A 21,111-nucleotide genomic window follows, 5' to 3' on the forward strand; every position below is an offset into this window, starting at 1 on the left:
CAAATCCAACAAAATCGCACAAAACATTATACATCTTACAAATTCAAACAAAAACCAAAAAAAAAAAAAAAACTTAAAACCAAACAAACTTAGTCTTACATATCAGAAAAAATCAACAAATGCAAAAAAAAACGTAATCGAACAAATAAAACAACAAAACCACGGGCCATTATCGCAATCATGGGTCAGATAGATCTATGGGCAATTTTGTATGGCCAATGGTCGCCATGGTCATGACCATGGGTCGACAAACTTGAAGACCAGTCACAGACTCTGGTGTCACCTACGATCACAGCCTCCAGTCGTTACCCACGACAACAAAGTTACAATTCATGAAGAGATGTTCTCTTATCTCTGACAGCTTAGAGAAGGAGGAGAAGAAAAATGGAAGAGGGAGAAGAGGAGAAATGAGAGAGAAATGGAGGTTGAGTATGGTGGCAGTGAGTCATGGGTCGTGGCAGCAGAAGAGGAGCGGAGAAGACAGAGGGCCTAAAGGGGGAAGGTAGGTAGCTAGGAGTCGATTGAGAGATATGAGAGGGGAGAGAGAGAGAGAGGATGTGTCATATTTATATCTGTAGAGGTAAGGTTTTGTAATCATGTAATGAAATGATGTCGTTTGGGTATCCTCAAACAAAAATGATAGATATAGTACTTGTTAACAATTTGTTTACAACTATAGATTAAAATAATATATTTTTTAAAATTTATGTTTGACTTTTATTTTGATTTGATATTTGTGTGTGTGCGCGCGCACACACGCATGCTGGAGGTTCACCCCGCCCCCGCATGGGATGGGCCTAGGGCTGGAGTGTAACACTCCAATGGAAGACTCAAACCACATGACTTATACTCCAAAAGAATTAGTCAATGATACAATTGGAGTCTCATTGTAACTTTATAAAAAGTAAGAACTTCTCATTCTCAAGCAATGTGGGATCTCATACACCACATACTCTTATCCTTATCATATGGGGTATCACAATCTACCTCCTTAACTTGGCTCGGATACCATTTGTAACGTCCCAATAGAAGACACAAACCACATGGCTTATACTCCAAAAGGACTAGTCAATGATACAATTGGAGCCCCATTAAAGCACTCTCAATGGATTCTTCATCCTATCCTTTAAAATATATCATCAAAACTCACTTTTTTCTATTTTACATAATGACTTAATTTATAATATATTATACATCAACTTATCTATTTTTTCGTCATATCATTTAAATATTATATTTTTTAATATTTGTTATTCATTTCAAATATCTTTTCTAAACTATTAATGATATTCTCAAATCTTTTGATATTTGTAATACCTCCTCATATACAATGTCATATAATTATGTTCTACTTTAAATTAATCCATATTTATAAGATAAACCAAAATATAAATTAATTCAAAAAATAAAAAAAAAAGAGATTATATAATGAAATTAATCCAAATTAGAGGGTCATTTCCTTCCAGTTGAAAGTATATATATATTTAATATCTTTGTATAATCTGTAGCAATTCTAATATATATATATATATATATATATGATATTAAAATTAACGTTGGAGGTGCAAAGTGCGTGGGAGACGAGTAGATGAAAGAGAAATGATTAAAAAGTTATTTATAATTGTGAACAGTTATTGTTAGATGTAGCGGTAACATTATAGTCAACAATTAGAAATTACAGATGAAATAGATAATCTATTAGAAGTCACTTTTAGATTATATTTTTCAAATTATACAGAAATAGGAATTTTACATAACTTATTGAGAGTGCTCTTAAAATCTTATAAAGAGTAAAAATTTTTTATTTTTTAATAAAATAAAATCTCATATACAATATATTTTTATCTTTATTATATAGGATATCACAAGAAATGAAGAGACTGGCCGAGGCGGCCGCCGCCCAGTCCTACTTAACTGCATTTACTAAATAAATAATTGACAAATGCGGGTCTTTTACTGTATTTTTAAAATGGTTTACGTACTTTTCAATTAACTTCGATTTTTTCTTGAAAGTACTGTATTCATTAGTATTTTCACATATCTATTGATTTTTTCTACTCCTCTTTCCCTACCGACTGCTGCACGTACGCCAGGTCTTTGAGCCGCTCACAGTGCAGCCAATGAACGACAAATGGCATTAAGCAGAATGGGGGCTGTACAAGCCCTTATGCATCAGCATGGCCAATATTCCCTTAAGCGCGCAGGCAGCCATGTTCTGCTGCAGCTAGTCAGGATATCTACGATGGATGAGCTTCAAACTTTTTCTTTTTTTATTCTTTTACTTGGAACTGTTTCTATAAACTTTAATGGTTGAATTTGCATGATTTTCTTCTTATGTATGCTTCTCTCTCTAAATAGGTAGTTTGGTTGATTTGCTTTGTTTCTTTGTTGGTTGTAATTACCCTCAGAGCAAGTCCAAGAGTTCGGTCCATGGGAACTCTCTTTTGATTCCTTGCACGTTGGTTTTCTTAACCGATCTTGATCACGTTACCAAAACATTAAGGCCTCGTTTATTTTCAGAAAACATCTTATCTCATCTCATCTCATCTCATCTCACTTCATTATTATAACTTTTTCAAATCTTTATACAAAATAAAATAAACAATTTAATTTTTTTAAATCTCAAAATAAAAATAATATTAAAAAATATATTCTAACAATATTTTATTCAACTTTTTAACTTTAATCTCAACTCATCTCATCTCATCTCTAAAAAAAATGAGCCCTAAGCAGTGTGCACGTGCATTGAGAAATTACTAGGCTCAATCTGATAGCCGGTTTGAATTAAGAAATGAGTTGAGATCATCTCATTACTATAATTTATATATATCAACTCACAAATCTCATTACTATTCTTAAATTATTTTAACACATCTCATCTCATCTCTCTTCTCAATCCAGAGGGAGATCTCAACTCATCTCTCACTAAACTATATCAGATTGAGCCTTGTAATTTCTCAATACACGTGCACACCGCTTAAAACAATATCATTCAGTCTTCAGCAGTATGCATATATCTCTAATGGGCTGTTGATGGATAACATTTATCTCTAAAGCATATATCTGTTGCTCCTTTGAAAGTTTCAAATGTTCTTGAACTCCGGTTCAGAACTGAACCCTAAATCTTCTGCCATTTCTTTACATATGTTTGTGAGCTTCATTATCATCTTATGCCATTGAAGCTCAAGACTCAGTGGATCTCATATATAGTTCTCTCTTCTACAGTTCATATATTTCTCGTCGAAGTTTATATATATACTACATGATATGCTCTACTTTTACAATAAAATTTCCTGGATTGGTTTAATTTTCTATTAATTCTCGTATGTATAGAGAAGAGTAGAAGAGAATAGCCGTGACATGACAACCTTTTGTGGTCGTCACGTTCTGTATTTTGCCTAAGCTGCAAGAATCCCAGGTGAGAAGATCTGGCCTCTCTTGTATGGTGAGCTTGAAACATCTACAGACCTTGATGCCTCCGATCTACACTGTTCTTTCCGCTCATCCATCATTATCTGCCTTGACCGACACTCTGTGCTACAAAATGCTTTCTCTCCTCTGTAAAACCAACACAAACATGAATTATTAATCACATAACTTATACCCTTTGAGAATCTAAACCACAAATCAACTTCTTCTTATGAAACATGGGAGAGATCAGACGTGGAAAGAAAAGAGAAACAAATAACATTTTTTTTACCTGTACATATATATGTCTCTGCCGTGGAGGTTTTTACTGCACAAATGACATGAACTGAGAAAATCTGATGTTGGATACCCCGAAAAAGTTTCCTCAGATCTTGTCTCTGAGTCCTTGATTTTGCGCAATTTGTTGCTACATCTATCAAATTCAAGGTGATCATTTCTTTCATGCCCACTGTTTAATCCATATTCATGACCTCCATCATAATACACCCTGGTGAAGGACTTGCTTGGCCCATGACAAGTCACATATGTATAGTTTTCTGAATTGGCTCCTTCAAAATCTTCATAGCCTCCTTTTAATCTATCACAAAATTTGTTTGAATTTACAGATATGGGATTGGATCGATTCAGATTGCAACTACAAACAGCATACTTTGCCAAAACTTCGTGTCCCGGCCTTCCACTATCATTAGTTTTCTCAAGAGCAGCAACAATACCCAAGCCAACCCCACCAAGATCATAGTTCTTGATTCCTCTTGGGGACTGCATCTTGAGGCCGTCCAATGGACTCTTTGGACTCTTCACCACCTCCAAAAACTCGGCTCGGTGACCGGAAACTAATAGTTTCGATAGCTTTCCGATCATCGGACGGGGCCTATTTCCTAACATGATTTACAAATCTCTATGAAAGGAGAGAAAATAGCGAGAGAATATGGATTACAAGAACTAGTATTGGGAAGAAATGGAGAAGGAGGGTCTGCATATAAATTGACCACAAAGCTAACTGATCAGGTTGTCCAATAATATAATATAAGATGAGGATGATGGAGTGGTTGGACAAAGCCCATGGTTTGGTTTTGGAATTATATGGGTAATAATTGCTTAATAAAAAAGCCAACATGTATCTCAATTAATTTATTAATATAGTAATTTAAAAAGCGTAATGATGTAAACGTAATACATTTTATAATATATTTCATAATATATATTTAAAAGTATGAGTATTTTTGTAAAGTGATATTATTTTTATAAAATATTTTATTAAATTATTATTTATTTTAAAATAAAATTGTGTAAAAAAAATAAAAAGATAATTTTTCATATAAAAAAAAGGTAAAATGGGATCTCCATTAGTTGATTTTCTCTTTCTTTAAAGTACACTTTCAGTAGACCCTTTCCAACATTTTTTTCAGAAAACGTCCATTTCTGCCTGATCGTGACCCAATCTTGGAGGCCTGCCCCACAAAGGTTGTCTACATTGTTCTTGGACAAAAAAAGATTCCGGGTTTAATATCACCGTCCGATTATAAGCACGTGTCATGCATCTAAAATTATGTCTTCACGCAATCATTCATTCCTTGTGCAGTTGAGCCCACTAACTTTAGCCTCCCACTAAGGTTTCTTTATTCTAATGACTTCTATACCCTTCTGCACTCTCTCTCTTATAAAGTTGAGAGCATTTGAATTCGTTTCATCAAAACTAAAATATAGATAAAATTATTTACATTGATTTTATCAAAATATTAAACTTTGAACTTTAAGTTATAATAATTTTGTAACTTTAAAAAGTATTGTTCATCATTAAAAGTAATATTTTATTATAAAAATTAAAACCAACTTATTTCATGCGTAAATGATATCCAATAATATAATAGTTTGTTCTTTAAATAATAACTTAATTAAATTTGTATAAGATTAATACTATATAATTATAGTTACAGTAATTTTTATTTGTTATAATAATATAATATAATATTATTAACTAAAAAATCTGATGCTCCTATCTAATTTCATGCCAGTAAAAAAGTTACCGATATTATCTAGGATGCCTTCCGTTTAATTTTTTATTATTGATTGTTGGGCTTTCTTTAGATAGTATAATTATAAAATATGAAAAAAATAATATTATTATAAAAAAAATAATATTATATTATTATTTTGATGAATCTAATAGTTAATCCAATATATGATTATAGATAGAGAGATTTTAAAATTATAAAAAATATGTACTTTTCATCAAATTTTGAAAATGATTTTGATGAAACCAATATCAATGCTCTAACCACTTGACAAACACTAATCATTTTGTGATGATATAAAAATAATTTTACAAACTGATATGACTTCTTAGTGTGATTTGTTAGATTATAAAATTACTTTTATTATTAAATAGATCTAACAGATCAAATGAAACCACGTCAATTTGTAATATTATTTTGTGTAATTATTTTATGAATGTAGCAGTAATATAATCACTTTATTCTAATTTCTTTTTTCTTCTCACTCTAACAGTTTTCAATTAATCCCTAAATATTATATTAATCACTTTTAACAGTTTTTAATTAATTCTTATATTGTTCCCTAGCCATTAATAATTTCTTTCAAAATACATCTATTCAATTTTTTTATTTATATTTTTACTATTTTTTTCGGAGAAGAATCTCTAATTCTCTTAAAACTAATTATATTAATTAAATTTTAAAAGAAAAATTGTATTCTCAAGTCAATGTGTAAAACACATTTAGTAAAATACTTACCTACTATAATCTGATTTTTGAAAGATACATTTTAGATTTTGAATCTTGCAAATTAAATTTTACTATTTAAAATTATGTAAATGATGTGTTCTATCCATTAACTTAAAAATAGATAATTTAAATATATTATTAAATATTTAAAAATGATAAAAAAAATTAGATAAAAAAATACTAATTTTACACTAGCAGTCTCGGTAAGCTGCAAGCGCTAGTGCTACTCTTTATAATATAATAATGTATGGGTATTTGAGTCATTTGAGCCACAAAAACAAGCGGTAGCCCGTAGCCCACAGAAAATTCAGAATGGTCGCTTTTACGAAAACGACCTTCAAAAAACAAGGGGAGCCCCGGTTTATTAATCGATCGATCGATCGATCAAATGCTACCAAAAGCGAGGATCCCAATATTAAAAAAAAAAAAAGGTGAGTATCCCCTCGGCATGCGTTTGTATAATATGTGTTGATTTCTTATTGGCTTATTTTGTTAAAATCAACGTCTCCTACATATCTTATAAGAGTAATGATATCTACATAATACATTTCATAACATATTTTATAATAATATTTTAATAAAATAATGTTAATCTTATAAGTTAGTTAACAAAAATAACATTTATTTTAAAATATTATGAAAAGTGATGTGTGTTTATCATTTTTTATGGTATAAATACCTTTCAATTATTTATAGTGAGTCTCACTCTTTTTTAAAAAGAATGTGTGATGCTTATACAAATCATAATTATATCTAATATTACTCTTCGATTATTACTGCACTACAAAGTATTAAAATTCACAGATTATATTATCAAATTATCAAAAGAAAAATGATTCAGTTATAACTCTTTATAATTATTTTATTAACTCTATATGAAATGTAGAGACGTAAGAACTCTCGAGCGGATCCAAAAAACCGACCAAGACCAATCAGGTAAATCGGAACGATTTAAAAATTGGTCGATCTCAATCTAATAAAGTAGGGAAGTTTGATTTTCGGTTGGGTCTTGAGGTGAAATTTTTTCCAAAATTTTGAATTTTTTTTTCAATTGAAGTACTGAAATGGAATATTTTAGTACAACTATTTCGGAATAATTTTTATATAGATAAATTATATATACATATATAGACCATTATATATATATATTATATTTTAAAATAACATCAATATAAATCTTAAAAACATACACAGAAAAATTTAATAATACTACTTAATACAAATATTAAAAGCATACATATTTAAATCAGGTCTTGATTGGGTGCATGAGACTGTGATTGTTTTGCTTGTTCCGAAAGGGGTAAATCCCTATCTCCCATCAGTGGCGTTGCAATCAAAGCCATCAAAACAAGTGGAGCAGTGCTACTCTGCCGCTTGAGTAGCACCATTCCATTTGACCGCTAGGCCATTTTGGCCTTTTCTTCTTTTTTTTTCTCAATTTTTTTCATATTTTTTAACATATTTAAATATTTTTAAAAAATAAAAAAAAGTTACACCAATACATTAAAAATCAATTTCTTAATCATTAAGTAAAAAAATAAATAAATACACAAACGGTCAAAATGAGTGAGTAAAGTGAGAGGACAAACTAGCATTTTCCAAACAAGTATTATTGTTCTCTGAACATAGAAGGTTTGAGGTGACACAATCGTGACTTTCCGCCATTGAAAGGACCTTACAATTTGAAAACCCTAGAAAAGCTCATGAAATAAGAGCACGGAACAAAAAATAGTCAAACATGATAGCTTGAAGGAAGATAATTTTCCGCTTAAATTTTCACAATAAATCCAAAAGAAAAGTAGAAATAATATTTAAAGTTTTAGGATATACAAGTCCTGCATATTCTTTTTGAAGAAAGTGAGTATGTGACTGTAATACTCAGACCTGCAGAGGTGCCAAACGGCGTCGTTTAGGCCGGTAAGATTTTTTTTCTCTGGTTCTTTTTTTCCCACCCCCGACAGTTTTCCCTTCCCCTTTCCCTCTTGTTTTTCAGTTTTCTCTGCGTCCAATTACCTCTCCCACGTTGTTGTAACCTTCACCCCAGCATCATTCAAACACCCCACTCGAACACCATTCCATAATTGACCTCTTCATATGTGGGTTTCACCTTCCCCGTACGTACTCCCTCTCCTCTCATCACCGTTCAGTCTAATGCCATTCTCCATTCACGTTGGTAAAGATCTCACCTACCATCTCCCCATTTTACACCAACCACAACCACTGCCAACCAGTCTCCACAACTGCTCCTCCACTTTCAGCAGCCCCAAAACAGAGCAACAAACCTTCATCTCGGACAACCACCCATCAGCCCTTCTATCACCTAGGTCTAAGGCACTACACCACCATAGTGCCGTTGCACCACCATGGAGACCGCCGTAAGTCTTGGTCGTCCCTTACAGCAAGCTGAGTTACACCACACCAATATCAAACCGAGCTCATCACGTATGCATGATCCACTTGAGTTCCTCGCAAGGCAACCCATTGGACGTCACCACCCAACCATTGTAAACCCACACATGAACATTGTTTCTTAGCCACCATGCCCAACCACCTTCACCCAATGCAACCTCTATTCTTACCCCACACGAAACCGAGAATCACCATGCAAAATCGACGCAACCCCTCTCTATCCCCGTGCTCTCCCTCTCTCTCTCTCTCTCTCATCAATTTTTCTTTCTCTCCCTCCCACGGTGCCCTGCCGCCACTCCAAACCACCTTGCCGCCTCTCCCAACCACCTTGTCTCCGTTGCGTTGCTCACTCTCACTCGATAAAAATATTTTTTTCCCCTAACGTCAAGCTCTTCTCTAGTTTTCTTCTTTCTCCATAAACTTATATTGCTTTGTAAAAATTAATTGGGCTGAGTTTATCTTAGATCATGGGCTATTTACGTACTGGTTTCTTTTTGGATTGGATTATGTTAAATTATTACGAAGTTAAACTTGTATGTTATTGGATTGGACTCAGGATCTAAATTATTTTGGGCTGGGTAGTATTTTTTTTATTACAGTGACTGTTTCATTATTTAATTGGGTTGGGTTTTATTTTCTTAAATAGACTGGTATTGAGTTGAAGTTAGGTTAAGTAAATTAAGCTGATATTGATGGTATTTTAGGGTTATGGATTTTAGGTATTAAGGAATTAAATAGGTTAATTTTTAATATTTCAGGTTTAAATATTGAGATATGTGTTTGGCCAGAAATTTACATAAATAACATGATTATTTTATAGGCGACAATTTATATTTGGTCGGCATTGTTGAAGAGAATTTATGAAAGTTAAGAAGTTCAGGTAAAAGGGGTTCCTATGCTAGGTTTTACACGAATTGTTTTAGACTAAGGTTGACTTTCTGAAAATTTTGCATATTTTGTTATGAAATGAGAACTTAGGAAAAACAACATCGGTCTTTCATTTGCATTACTCATGAAATCTATATGAAAGAGAGAAAATGCTTTCGACATGCATTTTGTCGACATGAGATATATTTTGTCATATTGTCTCTTAAATCTAAAAAAAAAACGATATTGAAAATCTGAAAATTTGTGCATTGATTTAGAAAAATGCTCCAACTTTTGTTTTTAGTGTGTGAAAATGACCAGAATATGTTTTGGTACTCTATTTTATTTTGATATGACATCTGAAAACCTTTGGCATGGTGTATTGATTTTGTATCTGACTCTGTCTCTGCTCTGTTATGCTCTGTTTGGGTTGGTACCAACTTCTCTATCTCTAAGTGTACCCACTTTGAAAACAAAGTGGTTTTATGTGGTCTTTCCTATGTGCACACTCGGGGCTCCGATTGTAATAGGGAAAATATTTCACCTCTGTCTCAGCCCGGTTTGGTTATCGAGGATAGCACAACCCTACCACAGGGGTAAAATATGGTCTCTACTCTTTGAGATGTTCTGTTTTGATATGATGATGATGCTCAGGTTATGTTATGCCAAAGTACTCTAGGTTTTATGTGTATTAAAATCATCGCTTTGTTACATTTAAAAATATGTTTTGTTCTGCATGATAACCCTGGAAAATATTTTATTGGACATATTGTATTTTGTAAATGCTCATGTTTTGCATGCTAGTATATATCTTCTATTTACTGAGTTGTTGATAACTCACCATTTATCTCTACAATATTTTTCAGATGATTTGGATATTTCAACTGAAGATTAAGATTATGGAGCATAGATGAGATGATTTCTAATCATAGTGGATTAAGCATAAAATGTTTTTTTGAGTATTGGCCTTTTTGTTAAGAAATCTTGTCGTGTTCTGATGACTTGATATTTTGGGAGGTTGATTATACCGAGGTAAGTAGTCTGAAACAAAATGTTTTATATGATATTGAGATTTTGGATTTTATGAATATATGGTTAAAATGTGAGTTTAAGTGACAATGAGTAATCTCCAATCCCTGCTGGACTAGGGCGTTATAGTGACACACATGAAAAATTAATTTTTTAATAATTGACTTCACTCTTTTTTAAATGGAGTGACAAGACTTGCACACCCTAAAATAGTATCTAGCATTACTCAAAAAAGAAAAGACAAACAGAGAGAAAGAAAATAAAAAGGGAAGTTAGAAATAAAGAACCTGATTTCATAGGGAAGGGGGAGAACAGAAGAACTCAAACAAGATGGAATTACCATTTTGTCTCTCAATTTTTAATTTATTTACAAAAATGCCACTTAAGTATATTTCAGACCGAAATGACTATTCCGGCTGGAATACTAAAATTCGACAGAAATGGGCCAAAACCGACTAATATTTGACCAGGAACGGAACAACAACCTACGACTTGCCGATTATTGTTCCAGCATGGCAAATTCCGGCCATTCCGGCCGAAACGAAATGGAAATTAAAATCTTGATCCTTCACCCCAAACTGACCGACTCTACAATATAATATTTTTTAAATATTATTTTATATGATATTTTGCAGTTTTTTTTTTAAGTAGTTATATACATTGAAAGGAAGTAGTTATATAATTTTCTTATAACTAATTATAAATAATTATGTGATTTTCTTCTAACCTAATTATTTATGCTTAGATTATATAAAACATTAAAGGTGAAGAATTTTAAGAAAGGGTATTAACTATTAATTATTGATAATACACATATTATTAACACTATTGATTTATTACACTTAATTAAAATACTAATATATAATTAGTTAGACCACTTGGGTTAATTAAATTAATCAAATCATTCACTTAATTCTTTTTTTATCATTTCATACAAATTTTTTGTCAAAAACTTGAAAAAAGAAAAAAAGGATCACGATCAAAATATATAAGATTGGCTAGATCGAACCAAATTGGTCTGGTCTAGTCTGGTCCAAAGGCCTTAATGGTCTGGCCTATCTTGTTGTTTTGGTGAATCGAAAGAATCAGTCCAGTCCAGAATTCTCCTTCAAGACCAATCGAACCAGACTGATTACGCCCTTAATGAAATAGAGCCTATTTTTATAAAATTAAAATTCATTTTTAATGAAGTAACATGATTGCATTTGATTGTCAAATGAGTTGTAAAAGAGTTGTAAGCATGTCATTGATGTTTTGCACCTTAGTTCATCTAGGGCCATTGTGATGAATAAAAATATTTGGTGTCGCATGCAGAACCTTGACAAACAGAACCTAATGGTTGCTTTGACTATGGTGATTAAGAATAAAAATATGTCAAGTAGCATAATCTTGATGATCAATTCTGAATGGATGGTGCAAAGTGTCTAGTTTTAATAATTTGACACTTTGAATATGGTTGGAAGGTTTATGTGGTATGGTACCTTCAACCGTAGCCAATTTCGGAAAGCTTGGCTCCATATTATAAGTTGGAGATGAAAATGTAGAGAAAGTGTATTGATTTTCGTTCTAAGTTGAAATTAGACAAATAAATAATTGCCCAACAAGTTCTCCATAATTAGTAATAAATTCACGTATTAGAGAGGATGAACTCTCTTTTAGTGGGGATCAACACTTTGGGAATGAAAGAGAAAAATAGGGCAAAAATAGGTTTACAATCTACATTTAGTTAATTCCTTTCTTGGCCATTGCTAGGGTGTGTGGCTGCTATGTGCCGCCCAACTATATCGAGTTTCAGTACTTTTTACTGACATTAATCATTTCTAACTAATCATTAGGGATAGGTAGTAGGGTGTTACCCAATATTTATATTAAATCGGTCTGGCCTGCAAGGAAAACGAGCAAAAGAACCGCCCGTTTACCCAATTGAGTGAACAGATTAAGTTAAGTAATAATAAAGGATTGGTGGGAGTTCCAAGTTGAATTATCCAACCCAATATAGACCTACCTGCCCGTTTGATTGTATATATAAGTAAATTATAACCGAAACAACAAAAAACCCTAACACATTCTTCTACACCATATCCTTCTATTCTTCGTCTTTCCTCTTGCCCTTTTGCTTCTTCTTCTCACCTTTTTCATTGTATTTCCTTCTCCTTTCTCTTCTCTTCTTCTTTGCCCCTCCTCCATTACCTTTTCTCATTTTCTTCTCCTTCTTATCGGTACCATAATTAGTATAGCTAGGATTTGGTGTCGCACACATTGGGTTCCATCACTTTCTCTTATCTTCTTCTCTTCCTCCTTCGCACCTTCTCAAACCATCATCATTATCATCATCTTCTTGTGCTTCTCCTTCTCGTTCTGCTTCTTCTCCTCCTCCTCCTCCTCCTCCTCCTCCTCCTCCTACTCTAGTTCTGATTCTTTTTTTGTTCATATCATTCGATTTGTTCTTTTTTTTAATGATATTTTGTGTTGGAATTAAGCATGCCTCAAAAGCCATTAGATTTGTTTTTTTAGTTTTGATGATAGTTGGTGTTGGAATCAAGCTTGCGTCAAAATCCATTTGGGGGTCGATCCCATTTAAAGGATGCAGACGGACAAGTTAACCTAGGGCTATGCAAACCCTCCGCCACCTCCAATTCCGGCCGACCTCCGCTCTGGTTTTGACTTTGATGGAGTCGAAGTAGTCGAAATTCAGAGTTAGAATCAGAGTACCTTTGAAACTCATGTCGAAGTCGGAGTTCAGTGCCCAGAAGAGCTCCGACTTCCGAACTTTGACTTTTTAAGTGGAACGACGTCATTTCTTCACACGACGATCCAAAACACAGGACCCCTTCTCCCCCTCATCTTTAGTGATCCTCTCTGTTTCTGCCTTCCTGTACGTTGTTCTGTGTCGTTTGCAGTTGTCGCAATCCCAGTTTTGATTTTTAGGGTTTGAGATTTTTTAGGATTTTTCTCCCAATTTGGATTCTGTGTATAATGGTTTTGCAAATTGAAATTTGATTTGCAAATAATTTGAAGAATTTTAGGGTTTTTCACCATTATCACCTGGTCCGCAAAATGACTTTGCATGCCTAGCCATATTTTCAAAACTTCGATCGTTTTGAACTAATTCACTACAGCATAATGTTCTTGCTATCACTTAATTGTAACACGGTTTGAGTTTGCTGTGATAGTTCATCTTGTGACCGCATTGTGGTACGGTTTAATTAAATACATACACGATTTGATAAGACTTGAGTGGTACAGTTGATCGGGGGATCATCTTCATGTTTAAATTTAGATAGGAAAATATTTTCAAGGAAAAGGTTCCCCTTGTAGATTTTGTGTTCCCTCGTATTCTTCACTTGATCTTAATCTTTAGTAGCAAATTGAATGGAACATGATCATATAAATTAGATAAAATTTGACTAAACACAATATATAATATCTTCAGTAGTATGTATCCCTTGTTGAAATGAGTTTGACTTTGTCCTTACTATGGGTAGTACTTGAGCATGATCATGATCCTGCATAACTGTTTTAGTCCTTATAATATGATCAGTTGGTAATTCAAACCAAAAAAAAAAAATCTAAAATTGATTGAGTACCAACTCCATATTTGTGTATCTAACAACTATTCTAAAGAAATTATATACTAGATATTGAATTCTGGGTTTTTTTTTTAATTGGATCTGCTTTAGTTGAAACTTTATATATATATATATATATTATCTGTTTCATGTTATGTTATGTTACGAAATATTTGTCTATTTCATGTTATGTCATATCACGAAATATTTATTTGTTAAACATTATGCCATGTTACGAAATATTCATCTATTAGTTGTTATATCATATCATGACATGTTATCTGTTATATGTTATGTCATGTCATGAAATGTCTATCTGTTTCATGTTATGCAATGTCATTCATCTCACATACATGCCACATTACAATACATTAGGCCATATGTCTTTTCATTTCATATCACATCATGTCTCGAGTACAGAGTGTGTCTTGAAAATAATATTTTCGCATCAGTCAAGTCAATTTCAAGTTTTCAATTCCATGTTCAGTTTCATGTCGTGTTATTTCATCTTTAATTCAAATTAATGTTATCGGTTAATTTATATTACGGTCAAGGAGTATATAATCTGTTTGGTACTACGGTCAAGGTATATGTGCTGCTTAGTACTATGGTGAAGGAGTAGAATCTACTGTAATACAAAAAGGATACTCATAGTGAAGGCATAAGAGCTACTTGAGTACTCTCATTTTCTTAATTGGAATGCATAATTTCAGTTATAGGAGCTAGCATTTTCAGTTCATGTTTCAATTCACGTCCAGTTCATGTTCTAGTTCAGTTCAATTTAGTTTCAATTAACGTTCAAGTTCATGTCATGTCAAATTTCAAGTTCAGTCCATGTTCAGTTTAAGTCATGTCAGTTCATGTCATGCACCGTGATAGTCCCAACTACCATTCTCCCTGAAATGGTAGTCGATGTGTCAAGATCTAGAGAACCCACGCATGAAAGATTGGACGGGTCGAATAGAATGTGGAGCATAGACAAAGAGTTGATGGGGCCTATCCCAATTTTCTGAACGTCAATTTAGAGATCATAGTTGAGCTATGTGAACGAGTCAACAAATTAGTACAATAGTTTTTATTTCTAAATTATAGATGTGGAGTGTTATCTCCAATACTCTTTATGTTACAGGCCTGTTGGATAAGTACTGTAACCTTTTGGATACCAGCTATCACATGAATTTTATGAAGCATGTTTATAGTTTGGGATATATTACTTCTGGTACATAGTATTTTGCTCGAAAAAAAAAATTATCTACTGTGAATATTACATAATATTAGTTGCATGTAAGTACATTGCATCTTTATTTGTCATGAATGAAGATAAATTTCCTTGTATTGTATGTCTCGTCATTTCAGATTTCGTCAAATTCCAAGTGAAATTTGGAGGCGTTACAACTAGGGTGGCCACCATATGACCCAAATGGGGCCACCAATTATAATCTAAGTGGCCACCTCGTGGTGGTAGCTACCACAGGGTGGTGGTTGTGTAATTTTTTAATTTTTTTAATAAATTTCTTATTAATTTTATTTTTTTAAGTTTTGGGTGTTTAGACTTTTAAGGAAATTTAATTTTGTTTGAAAACGAAACCATCCTTAACTGAAAAATGGCATTTAACTTTAAAGTTTAAAGACTTCTCTGTTGCCAAACAAACCACAAAAAATTAACTAAATTAGAATTTAATATTCAAAACTTTTTTTTTTATTAAATAATAAGTTATTAAAGTTGGGTTAAAGTTTGGGTCAGGAAAGAAAGACTTATAGACTATATTAATATGACCTAGTATTATATATATGAGCATAGAGTGTCACATCATTAAAGCAATAATTATGATTTAGCGAAATCCGTATAGCAGATTAACTTAAAGACTCCAGAAAATCTTAATATGGTGGGGACGATTATTTGAATTAAACAACTTTGCTATGTTTGCTTCGGCCAGGCAATTGACATTTTCTTCTTTAGTGATGGATTATTTTAAGCAATCAAATCTGTTGGGATCAATGAAAACAGTGACACAATCATTTTCTTTCTCTATCCCTTAGTTTTACTTTGTAAATATATAAATAACAAATCATGATGCTTAATTTAATTGTGTGATGATATGATGAATATAATCTTCACAAGATTACAAATGATCAACCACCTCGTTGAAGATTATGTACTTAAAATAATTCAGGGGCAATATAATTAATGGGCCATTTGATATGAAGTATTATTCATTTGGAATATATTATTGGAAATTATTAATATCCAAAAAGTAATAATGCTAGTCTCACCGCTCTCAACTAACATTGATATTTTTTTTATTTCGTGATTAAGAAATATTTTTTAATGATGTTGTGAATTTTTTTTAAATATATATTTAAAAATGTTTAAAAAATACATGTAAAAAAAAAAATAAAAAAAGAAAACACACCAAAATAACTAACGGGAGCAGTGGATGTAGAAGCGTCCTGAAGAAAATTAGCAAAATTTGGAATAAACAAATAAATAAAATCAATTCACAATGTGTACTTGAAAGGAAATATTCATTTGCTCTTTGTGTTTGTTCTTATTTCATCCCCAATCTTTGTACTCATGCCATTGTGAGTTCTAACGGTGATGCAGTTGCCATCGATGGGCGAGTTGAATGGTGTTGTTATGGCTAATTTGATTATCCTCAATGTAAGCAAATATCTTATACTAAGAAATATTTGGTGATCCATGAATAAATTCGTTTGAATTTACAATTCATCTCAACTCATCTCACTATTATTCACTATTATTCATCAACTTTAACTCAAAAATCTCACTATTATTTACAACTCATCTCATTACTATTCACAACTCATCTTCGAATCCAAACGAGATATTCTCATATATTTCATTCTCAAGCATTACTTAAACATAAAATACTTTTATTTTTAAATTTTCAACTTTTTCATTTAATCATTACCTAACCATTATAACTTTTCGAAACTTCTAAAAAATACACAAAACTATTTCAACCTTTTTAACTCAATTATTTCCTAAAACTTAATAAAACATTTTAATTCAAACTATTTCAATATTATTTATAGATATATTGAGATATTTTAAGTATTTAAACGGATCCTAAGAACATGCTTATTTAAATTAAATTAAGGGTGATATTACTTATGCTATGTTGTATTACTTGATGAAGCAAAAAGTGTGGCATTTCTTGATCGAAGCGTACTAAAGACTCTTATAAATTGAGATGGAAGAGTCCCAAACCCACAATGCTTGGTTATTCTAATAATTCAGGAAAAAAAATATATAATGGGGAACCTGACTTTATGAGTAATTCTATTTCTCATCTTTTTTTTTATCACGCTTTCATCATCTCATGATGTGGAATTAGATAATAAGTTCACAAGTGAAATATAATAAATAGTTTCAAATTATCTAATGTCACTTTATGAGACGATGAGAGATGATCAGTAGAATTATTCATTATCTTAATTCTTATCATTCCATTATGTGGTATTAAATGATTTAAATAATTTTAATTTTACAGGGAGAGAAAACCTAGTGAGCATTGCTTTACAAATCTGAGAGAAACTACGAAGATTCTATTCTAATCACTCAAAGGTCCACCATAATCGTCATTTTCGTTTGCAACGAAAAAAAAAATGATAGTTGCAATCGTGAGTACGTAAGCGCCGTGCAATCATCTTAAAAAATAAATAAATAAGAGAGTACGAATAGTGTTTTATGCATCTCTCTGTATTCTTCTATAATAAATGTATACATCCATTATAAATTAATTTAATTTATGCACTATAGGAAGATTTGGGCCGCCCATATATTTTGTGCATAAATATATTTGTTAAATATAATAATCAAACCAAATTATGACTGGATTCGGGCCCAAAATAAATACAACTTACACACCTATGCGGTAGCACTGTTCCAAGCCGAATCTAAACTATGGGCCATTGCATATTTATATCTTCCAAGTCCAATCCTTTTGGGTTTAAATTCATGGTTTACCCTTTCGTTGGTAGTTCAATTGGGACGGTAGAACAGGTTCATGTGGATCAGAATAGGATAGGATGGATTTAGTTTATGTAACACCCCCAGATTTTCACTTGGAATATGGCAAATAATGAAGCGTTGAGACATGCAACATAAGATTATATATTCTCAATCATGATAGATAAAGATGTAATGCACCTAGCATATATTTAACAATATACAATATTCGTAATGGATAATTTTTTTTTTTAACAATACTATGCACTAGATATAACATATCTCAAATTTACATAAGTATACTTCATAAACATATAATAATTGACGTCCAAAAGTTAAGAGTACTTGTCCAAAATGTTTGTAACATCACTAGTACTAGAGATGGGGCTCCTCATGTACATAATAAGATGATCATAATAACAACTAGGTTAGCCTATGGAGTAGCTCGTGTAACTCCGCTAGAATAGTCATAATCCTAGCCAAAAATTGAAGCATTGACGTGGTGAGCTCCTCGTAGTTGCGTTGCGGTTTAATCGACTTTGTCCAGATGATCCTCCGGGGGTCCTTCTGATCCTGACACATGGTCTACCATTCGGGAGGATGGTAGTTGGGACAACCAAGTAAGATTTGATTACAAGTCTCAGCAAATTAATAACCAATTTAAACTAACAGTTTACAGATGCATGCATGACAGTAAAAAGACATTATTGCTGACATGAACATAAATGAGTGTGACATGACTTAGAAAATAGCATGACAAGTGCTGACATAACCTGAACTAACATGGACTGAGTTGTAACTGGCGTGAACTGAATTGACATGAACTGAACTGAGCGTGAAATAAACATGACATGAACTGAATATGAACTGAACATGAATTTGGAATCTTGTTCCGTATATAAACTAGTTAATTAAACATGAATTATGGACGCTACACATGTTCCCTTGAGCTGGGTGGTCTTGCTGATACAATATCACATCATAGGTATTTGAACTAGTTGTGAATACATTAACATACGCATCATACCACAGGTATCTACACCTGCTTGAGTACGTATAACATTAACATGATTTATGGTTGGCACCATCGGCATTGGTAACTGACTTTGTTCTGGAGACCATTAACGTAGCCCCAATCCGAAGCTTGTTGAATATACTTTGTCAACCCATAAAATTTCACACTAGTGTAAATATTCCACCATGAACAGTAGAGTTCTACTAGGATATTGCATTATTCTAACACTTAGGGTCATGATAAACTTAAAAGACTCAACTGACTTGAAAATACTGTTTTTCGTGACAAACTTCATACTCATGACATAATGTAGTGTGAAATGACATGATAAATGACTTGGCATAACATGATGTGACATGTAAGTATGACTAATGACATGGCATAACATGGTGTGTAATAGTTAAATATGGCATGACATGACATGACATAACGTGTAACAGATAGTTATTTACTTAAAAAGAAAACATGACATGGTATAACTTAACATATATATATATATATATATATATATATATATATATAACATAATAAACATGAATGATGGTTTCTTATTACTATACATACATAAGTATCTTGAAAGTAAGTTAGAGGCTAACTTATAGTGATTGTAGCGTAGCGTAAATTAGTGCGAAATAACATGAACTGAAAAGAGATATTTCTAAACGTTAGAAACTCATCATTAACATAAATCAATGACTTATGACAAAATGAACATTTTACCCCTCTACCTGTGAAAAAAAAAAAAGATGACAATTTTACTCCTAAATTAAGGATTTTTCATCCTTACTTCAAAACTCATCAAAATTTATATTCCTTAAATTTTGTTCTAATTCCAAATATTTAATTAGAAAAATTTAAAACATAACACGAATATATAAACAATGTTTAGGCTGAAACATGCTAGGGCTAAAATCCTTGATCTTTGTTGCAATTATTTCACACTCAAACTTTCATGCTAAAATCGATTTATATAACACATAAAAATCATAACCTATGCTTTAAAATCATGCTAAGATCATAAAACATACACTTGAAAAAAATCACAAACTCCTTATGACAAGAAAATGTTAAAACACCAAATCTCAAATAGCTCTTTGATGAAATTGGACTATTTCATTTCTAATAAACTCTAAGGACCCCGAAAGTCCATAAATATACTCTTAACATGTTCATAAGTACATCCTAAGAAATAACATGCTTGAACAAACAAATTAAAGACCACAAAACATCATCCAACATAATCGGCTGCATACTAACTTCAAAACCGAGTACCACATGTTTTGATTTTAGATCAAACCATTAGATCCGAGTTTCTCATGAAACAAACTTTAAAGAAATAAAATCATATACCTCATATTCATGTTCTAAACATGATCAAAGTATTAAACCTAAGATATCATGACAAAAATTGCATTAAAGCACAAAGCAAACCATAAGCCTCAAGTTTATGTCCTAATTGGACCTTAGCATGCATAAAATTCATTTCATCAAGATCAAGACTATTATTCTTCAAAACTAACTTCCTAAAATATAGATAAAAGTCCTAAGATCAAAATATGTGAATATTAAGACCATAGGATCATGATTCCATAATAAAAGATCAACATTTTCTCAAAACACTATTTTTACACCATCAGTTTCTAACTTTTTAAACTCATGCAAAACTTTTCGTCAAAACTCTTAACATGCAAAATATCCAAATATAACTTGCATTTTAACATGTTAACTCTAAACCATAAAAAGATCAGACCAAGATCCTGCTAAAGACTTAATCAAATAAATCAGAATTTCACACTATATCCAAACTGTCGCCCAATAAGACCTTTCCAAGCTTAAACATACTTTTCACTAATAAAAAAATATATAAAACATTATAAACAATACACCAATAGAAACTATACTCGAATATTATATGTCATGAACAGGGGTAGGTAACCTTGTGTTGCATGTTTTGACGCTTCAAATATCCGTCTGATCCCAAACAGAATCTAGGTCTTCTTCTTCTTCTTCTTCTTCTTCTTCTTCTTCTTCTTTCGTATGAAGTCCCCCAGTTATTTGATTCCTCAGTTCCATCTT

The 21,111-nt window shown here is 32.1% G+C and overlaps 1 protein-coding gene across 1 annotated transcript; it reads right to left on the minus strand.

Annotated features, from left to right (window-relative positions):
* Positions 1 to 3,090: 3,090 nt before the first annotated feature.
* On the minus strand, positions 3,091 to 4,452 carry LOC121252796 (FCS-Like Zinc finger 13-like). The gene is made up of 2 exons (XM_041152614.1): positions 3,701 to 4,452; positions 3,091 to 3,558 (listed from the first exon to the last, which is right to left on the minus strand). The coding sequence occupies exons 1-2, from the start codon at positions 4,312 to 4,314 to the stop codon at positions 3,399 to 3,401; spliced, it is 774 nt and encodes a 257-aa protein (XP_041008548.1). The 5' UTR covers positions 4,315 to 4,452; the 3' UTR covers positions 3,091 to 3,398.
* Positions 4,453 to 21,111: the final 16,659 nt, after the last annotated feature.

Source organism: Juglans microcarpa x Juglans regia, chromosome 2S (assembly GCF_004785595.1).
Source record: "Juglans microcarpa x Juglans regia isolate MS1-56 chromosome 2S, Jm3101_v1.0, whole genome shotgun sequence".
Classification (NCBI taxonomy): domain Eukaryota; kingdom Viridiplantae; phylum Streptophyta; class Magnoliopsida; order Fagales; family Juglandaceae; genus Juglans; species Juglans microcarpa x Juglans regia.

Bases quoted from the DNA above. Each gene is read 5' to 3' on its own strand.
- LOC121252796 (XM_041152614.1), bottom strand. From the start codon at position 4,314: ATGTTAGGAAATAGGCCCCGTCCGATGATCGGAAAGCTATCGAAACTA. The intron at 3,559-3,700 runs GTAAAAAAAATG...TTGGTTTTACAG, and splicing joins AGAGACATATATATGTACAG to AGGAGAGAAAGCATTTTGTA.